General features: G+C 32.1%; 2 protein-coding genes across 2 annotated transcripts; one reads left to right on the top strand and one right to left on the bottom strand.

Annotated features, from left to right (window-relative positions):
• Positions 1 to 164: 164 nt before the first annotated feature.
• LOC128891954 (insulin-degrading enzyme) lies at positions 165 to 4524 on the bottom strand. Its single transcript, XM_054151952.1, has one exon. It carries the CDS (start codon positions 3866 to 3868, stop codon positions 821 to 823), a length of 3048 nt encoding a protein of 1015 aa, XP_054007927.1. The 5' UTR covers positions 3869 to 4524; the 3' UTR covers positions 165 to 820.
• Positions 4525 to 4669: 145 nt separating this feature from the next.
• Positions 4670 to 6842, top strand: LOC128891957 (abscission/NoCut checkpoint regulator). The gene is made up of 6 exons (XM_054151956.1): positions 4670 to 4850; positions 5020 to 5219; positions 5522 to 5750; positions 5829 to 5984; positions 6067 to 6198; positions 6273 to 6842. Exons 1-6 carry the CDS (start codon positions 4803 to 4805, stop codon positions 6456 to 6458), a joined length of 951 nt encoding a protein of 316 aa, XP_054007931.1. The 5' UTR covers positions 4670 to 4802; the 3' UTR covers positions 6459 to 6842.
• The last annotated feature ends 1108 nt before the right edge of the window (positions 6843 to 7950 follow it).

Genomic DNA, 7950 nt, shown 5'->3' with positions numbered 1-7950 from the left:
ACTCGAAGAGGTGGCTTAATTTTTAATTTTGTCACGAAACTTACCTTTTTCTATGAGAGGAACATGATACTTTAAGAAGTGACACAATTTTTAATTCGGGCTTTAAGTATATGCGAAAGTATAGGATTCGCGTAAAGGTAATAAGAAAGATAAAACAATAAGCGCTTGTTGTTTGTTTAGACGTTTAAAACAAAGTAAGACGAGCGAGGAGCGAATGGCGAACTCGAAAAGTGATCGAGATCAATTGAGATCGATCAGGAATTTTCGGATACCCACACCTCTCTCCGCCACGGGAGCCGAGCTACTCGATCCACCCAATCTTCCGGACGATGAGAGGAGCACTCTGCGGGCTCGACCACTGCTCCTCAGTCGTAAATTTATTTAAAAACGTATGTACATTCTGGTTCGTTGAAAGTTATACAAATAAATGGGATTATTTCCTAAACACTGTGTTTACTTCGCTATTAATTAATTTTCTCTCTGGCGTGCATTCATTTTTTTTTTTTTGTTCAAAAATTTGAATACATACACAATTTTATAGTTCTGAAAATTAATTATGTTATTAATATGTTACAAACTTAACCGTTACACTCTCTTTCGTACCGTTACTTAATTGTAACATTTTCGTACTTCTCAGCTGCTATTATTTGATTATTCAGATGTAATATCCAATATGCATTCATGAAATTGATTTATACATACTTAAACAGTGTATTATATAACAGAATATGCTAAAAGTATTTATTTAGTAGATGTTCACTACAATTCATAGACATATCATTGAAAAATATGAATATAGAATTAAAACATCTTAGGTGTTTTATAATTTAGAAGAATACGCCCCTTTCCTTCGTACATTATCAAATGGCTTCAGTAATGGATATAAAGATTGACTAATTTTAAATGCCATAATATCAGTGATCTTTTTGCATTCCACAGCATTTATTGCATCAGCTGGCTGGGTATCTTCATCAGTTTTAATTACATCTTTTTCTGCTGATTCTGAGTCTTCTACTAAAGAAATAACATGTACTGATAATTTATGTTGAATATCACTCTGCAGCATTTCCTTATAAAACTTTAATAATTGCTCTCGTGTTATAGTTCTTAAATATGCAACCTCGATATTTTTCCGATCAAAATTATATTGTTGCGATGAGATTTCATTCCAAAATATGACAGATAAGGTATTTAACATTTTAGGTTCCTGAAGTCGTTTCATTGCCAATGATTCTTTATGTCTACTAAACTCTTCTTCTGACATATTTGTTACATGATGTATCATGGATTCTAAAAATGCATCAATTCTTTGTTCAACATATTTAGGGTGTCTGTCACTTTGAACTATTATTCTTAAGCCTTCTGCGGCATTTGTTCTTTGAACTCCGCTAAATACAATATATCCCAATTGTTCTTTAGTTCTTAAAGTAGTAAAACATGGTTCCGAAAGAATTTGTGCCAAAAGATCTAGTAACATACTTGATTGAGTTGATTGTAACCCAGTCTGATAATAGACTCCTGTACATGAATTTTTATGTAAATTATTATCTACTTCAAACAAAAAGTGGCAACCATCTTCTAGTCTAATTTCACGGTACAATATTAGCTGTCTCGACAACAGTGGTATTATTTGAGGGATTGCGCTAGTTAACTTTGATTCTATTAGTTTAGCTGTTTCAAGAGCTTCTGACATTATCACATTCCCATGTATTAAACATTCTATATGTACTTTACTTAAAAATTGTGGTATAAACTGTTGAATCCTTTCAACTGTTACTTGAGAGGTTGCTTTTAGTAATTCATCCTTCATCCACACTTGTTCTGATAGTAACACAGCAAGGTAATAAACTGTGTGCATGTATGGTTGTTCAGCTTTAAAATTCTTTAAATTTCTGATATAACTTTCTTTCAAAACCTCAAACCTTTTTGGATCAACTTCAAAACTAAACATTTTATCCATAATTTTATTCAGTAAGACATGCTGCTTATCATCATAACCACTGATTCCTATTGTTATTCCATATTTACTACTCTCAATTTCCCATTTAAGCCCAGCTAAGTCGGCAGAATATGCATATTCATTTAGGGCATCGCGAAATAATTCTACAAATATATAACTTAAGTTATAACTAAGAGGATCCATATATGCCAGTGGACTGACAAAAGCTACAGACATGTTAGCCCTAGGTACAAGAAATTCGTCATCTTGTTTAAACCATAATCTTAATAATGGAGTGTCCTCAATAATTGTTGGAAATTTGGTTATATTGTTTTCTGCTGGCTTTATGTCAAATTTGTCTGGTATAAACTCATTTTTTGATGGCAATTTAAGATCTGAATTATAACCAGCATTCATCCACTTGTTAATAATGTCTTGTGGTATTTTTTCTTTTTTGAACCTAGTACCATACCACTTTTCAGTTTCATTAGCAATACTTTCATATACTTTTCCAATTACGTGAATCCTCACTTTCTCTGGTGTCAAATATTCCATTACCTGCTCAATTGAATCAGGGTCCCATTCTTGGAATAGACTTTCTGCCACTAAGACTTCTTCCATTGCATAATCTTGTAACACATTTACCAGTGTAATGACATAAATACTAGGTGAACATTTTTCTTTGAATCGAAAATTCATATTTGCAATGTCTCTATATTCATTGTAAATCCATTCAACTGGACCATGTTTCCTTAACATGTTAATATATTGGAAAGTCAGCAGAATGATATCATCTACATGTTCGATGCCTTCCTCTGTTAAATCAACAACAACATTAAAAAAATTAAAGCCTCTGCCACCTAATCGTTTGCCTGATATAAGTGAATTACACCATCCTTTTGTTTTCAAACAAGACAATAGCGATCCCTTTCCTTCGTGTCCTAGTAAATGTGAGACATAATGTGCAGGCGCAGCTTTGTAATGTTCTCGTAAATCGGGTAGTGGAAATGTAATATTCAAATGCATTGTATCTTTTATTGGAACAATGTACCATTTGGTTTTAAAATGTTCTTCGTTAAATGGATGTTCTGGCCAAACAGGTGCTTCAATTTCCTTATTTTTTACTTCAGAAAACAATTCTACTGCTATTCTCTCAAGTTCATCTAAACTCTCATGCCCAAGTATACATAATGACATAATGTTAGCTGAATAGAAATTTTCATGAAACTCAAGTAACTTATCCCTTACATTTATGCCTTGGAGTTTTGGTATTACATCTAATGTTCGCTTGTTTCCAACACCAAACTTCCTAAAAGGATGATCTGGGTCTGCAGATGATTTCTCTAATTGATCAACGCGCCATGTATCATTTGCTAAATTTTTTACATGCTCCAAATGGATAGCATTTAATTCTAATTCGGTTGAAGTTTCCGTAAACAGTGGTGCTATGAAAAACTGAGCAAAACGATCTAGTGCATCCTTCAATTTTTCAGAATGTACATCAAAGTAATAAGTAGTATGATCCTTATGTGTTGATGCATTAGATAAACCACTATTTTGTGATAAGTACATACTATATTCATTTTCTTGCGGATATTTTTTTGTTCCTAAGAACATCATATGTTCACAGAAATGTGCTAGACCTGGTAAATCATCTGGATCACTTAAATAACCAATATTCACATTCAAGGCTGCTGCACTTTTATCAGTTGTTGGATCACTAATAAGTAATATTTTCATTTTATTAGTCAGCACTAAACCTCTATATTCTCTTTTATCATTTGGTGATTTAATTATATTGTTATATCGTTTTTCTACATAATCGTTTAAAGGCATATTGCCTGCGAATATTTTCATATCAGATGATTTATACGTGTCATTAGTAACATCTGTGTGTAAAATCTCATTATTTTGAAGAACTGATGACATTATATATAGTAACTTGAACAGTAAAGACTTTTTCTAATAAAAACGATATCGAATGTCCTCCACTTATAACAGAGAACTTATTACTTTACTTTTTATTTTATATATTTGCGAAATATATGTCAATAGTAAAATATCATTTGAAATAAACAACTGTTATGTTAGGTTAGAACTGATATAAAACAATAATAAACAGTAGCAACTCCGTATTTTACAGTTAATTTTCTCGTATCATAAAATAATGTCAGTACTCGTATTGCACGTTGATGACCAGATCAATTATAACAATATACACAAACTGTTAATTTAGTGAGCGTCAATAGACTGATTTAACTGTTTTACAAATGAAAGAAAAAAGAAAATCGGGGCAACAATGATATTGCCATCTAGCGGCGGGAAGAAAATTAAAATTTAGACCTAAAAAATATTTACAACTCGGATATTTTGAGATTGCTAAACTCGTACTTTAGTTACAATCAAGCATAACAACAGTCCCTGAGGGCGTGTATATCTGTAATTAATATATTATAGCAATTTGTATAAATTCTATTGCGTCTGTATGTATTCGGAGTATAACCTTTTGACGTTTCGGTCCATAGTAGTTGCATAGTTTTGTTTACCTTGAGTTTCACGCTGTCAAACAGTACATAGACTTTTCTGGAAAAATTGAAGAAAGCAAATTTTTTAATGTTTCTGTATTTCTGCTACAATGACTTCTTTTTAAATAACCGTCTATTCAAATATAAGTTAGAGAATTCGGAAGTAAAATCCATTGTTTCGTTGAAAACGAAACATGCATCTACCTTAGAATATGATTCTATAGTCGATTGCTAATAATTTGATCGTTTAGACGTCAGATATTCTCGAGGAGTGTACAAGAGACATTTTTTCATCACATTTAATGACATCGTAATAATGTTTAAAATATAAGTTCAGGATGTCGTGTAATATTTGTCAAACGAAATTCTCGTTTTTTACTAAAGAAGTAAGCCTGATTTTCCCATATTTGTTAAATCGTAGAATAGGTTATGTCCCATCACTTTCGCGTGACAACGCTTTCACAAGTTTTTAGATTTATAATTTAAATAGTACAGACGCTAGGACGATTTTCAGTAAGCTTTCATTGGTTTTTTTATTCCCGTCATGCTATTTAGGTTGCTTGTCCAGGCTGTGGCTTTTCGTACTGCACTAAGTGCCTCAAATATAAACGTGATATTCCAGATAAAGGAGTAAAAAAGATTTGCGGACGTTGTTATAATAACTACAATTCTACAAAAAAAGTAAATTCTGATAACAACATTAGTATGTCAGAAGAACACGAGGAACCTCTTGTTCCAGTTGACATTACTAAAAAGTAATATATTTTGCATAATTATAATAAGCCCTTGTCTTATGTGGTCTTATATTCTAGTGTTTTCCATGTAAGTTGAATTATATATACAGTCCATTCCATTTATTTGGGTTTTTTGGTTAGTCAAGCTAACCATCAATTTGAGGTTAACCATCAAATCTAAAAATGACAATATCAAATAGATAAAAAATACCAAAAATTATTTGAGACATTATCTACAGATCCGCATAACTCAAGGACTCATGTTACTGTGATAGCAAAACATTCATTGATTTATGTGTAATTTAATTTAATTTAATTGTTAGATTGGATTCTTTGGAAAATCCTGCAAAGCCACCAATTGTAATGTACAAACAATCAAACCACTGGGACAAATTTAAAAAGGGTTTAGAACCTGCAGATCAAGAAATAGTTGATAGATTACAAAAATTGAAAGAAGAGGACAAAACTACAGCTTTAAGCGTAGATGAAATAAAGAGAAGGCTGGCTTTGTTAAAGGATGAAGATCCAGATGCTAGTAATCATACAGTCAATGTATACAAACATCAATCAAATATGTACAAAATTATTCTATCATAATTATTTTATGTGCAATTATCTTAATTTTTATAGATACATCATGTGGATACTAGGACAGATCAGGAGAAAACAAATGATTTAATACAGGAGTACCTTGAGCAGCTAGAATTGTCCTCAGGAAGTGATCCTGCTAGTGAAATTCAGTCAAGATTAAGATCATTGCAGGGTGTGAGCAATGTATCCAGAAAGGTATAAGATTGATACATAAATAACGACTTATAAAAGATTAATGTAAAATTAAGTGTTACACAATACATAATCATTTTTTTAGCATTCGAATGAAGATATTGACACTGACGAAAAACACATAACAAAGAAATTAATTGCAAAAGCTTTGGCTGAAGCCGAATTGGAGAAAAAGTATGAAGAAGATGTGGACGAATTGCAAGAAATGGATGTCGCTGTATGTTTAATTAATTTTGTATATCTCTTTAACCACAAAGTAGAAAATTCTGACTATAATATTTATGGTTACAGGCAGGAAAACATACCGATAGCGAGGATGTGAAACCTACTTGCATAATGTGCGATGAAACAGAAAATTTAGAGCGATGTTTGGGTTGTTATGGTGATCTTTATTGTCCCATGTGCTTCGAAGATAATCACCGTGATTTCGTAATGTATAACCATAAAACAGAACCGGCAACGAAGTACCCTTACTGAGAAGTACTGTCAGAAATTTTAGAAAGAAACGCTTCGTACCAATTGACGCAACACAAGCAATTTATCATTGAGGCACTTGCTATATAATGTTTTCGAAAGATTTACGAACAGTATCACTTGCAATTTTGATACCATCGTTACGAATACTATCGTTAAAATAGAAGCATTCCTTGTATTGTACACACAAACAATAAATAATACAAATTTCCTAATCATTATAGTCGTAAGCTTGAAGCTAATATTGTGGTCGTAATATTACACAATGTGTTATTAGAAATTATATTATGCTATGTTTACTTGAATGAAAGATAGTTTTATAACGATACTAATGATTGTGATGTATTTAATAATCAATACACGTGCTTTTGCTACGGTACAATATTAATCTGTGGTAATAGAAATTTACTGTTCGGCTATCACCGATTTTCCGCGCCAATAATTAGTTCATTTGCATTTTGAAAACAATCTGTACAACAAATTATATACTTTGTTTTGAAAAAATTGTTTGAAATTAAAATCACCGGAATTCCTTCTAATTCCCCTGAAAACACTATCGTTTTAGTGATTCAAATGCCAAAGTAAATTCGGCAACTCGTTCTAGATGTCGGTAAAGACTACTGACATCTTTAACGGGATTCCCCGGTAGCGTCGCGACGCAAAAACCTTCTCAAAATCTAAGCAGGTCTTCTATTTTTAGATGACTCGTATGCATCTGCCGTGCCAAGTTTTCAACGATGTTCGCATCGGTTACCAACGAATAAGACATTTGTCTCTTTTTAATACTATTAACTTGTTGATATTAGATTTTTTCGTTTCAGTTATTAACTCTTTGCAGACGGACATCATATAGTATGACTACAACAAAACTAACCCCGTTTCCCAACAAATTCCCCTTTTCAGTCATTTACAATTCCGTCCACGTTATTATATGAAGAGAAATGTTGAGGTCTATGGCTATAAACAATTTTCAGGAATGTAGTGCAGTGAGCACGTAGAGGATGTTGTTTTTAACAGGTCGTTGGTACCGGAATTTCCGTTACAGTGGTCGACGCATTTTTCGAGGAAACGTATCTCGTTAAACACGCTTTCTTCCCCCTTCACACTATCGTTTACGTTTTTGGAATGCTCGGGCGTATTTTTTTTACTTCAACGATATCAGTTCATTTTTCTTGTAATGAATTCTTTTTCTTATGAACAACATTCGTATTTGCTATCTAAGGTTATGCTAAAGCTATGTTTGCATTCTTCGATATTGTTATTTATTGTAAAACGTTTATAAATTATTCGTTTGTATTCTTAAATTAAATCTTTTAACAATATTTCATGCACATACACGCTTTTTTATTATTCGTGGACTTACCATTGGTTCGAAGATATTCCTTGTACATTACACAATTGAAATACTTTACTTAAATAGTGTAAACTAAACAGAATTCTTTTCACTACTCCTCGGTTATTACTGTTTATATTATTATGTATGATTTGTATAATC

The sequence above is a fragment of the Hylaeus anthracinus genome, unplaced genomic scaffold (genome assembly GCF_026225885.1).
Source record: "Hylaeus anthracinus isolate JK02 unplaced genomic scaffold, UHH_iyHylAnth1.0_haploid 12002, whole genome shotgun sequence".
Taxonomy (NCBI): domain Eukaryota; kingdom Metazoa; phylum Arthropoda; class Insecta; order Hymenoptera; family Colletidae; genus Hylaeus; species Hylaeus anthracinus.
Note: the sequence above shows the minus strand (reverse complement) of the source record. Positions and strands in the feature narration are given on the sequence as shown.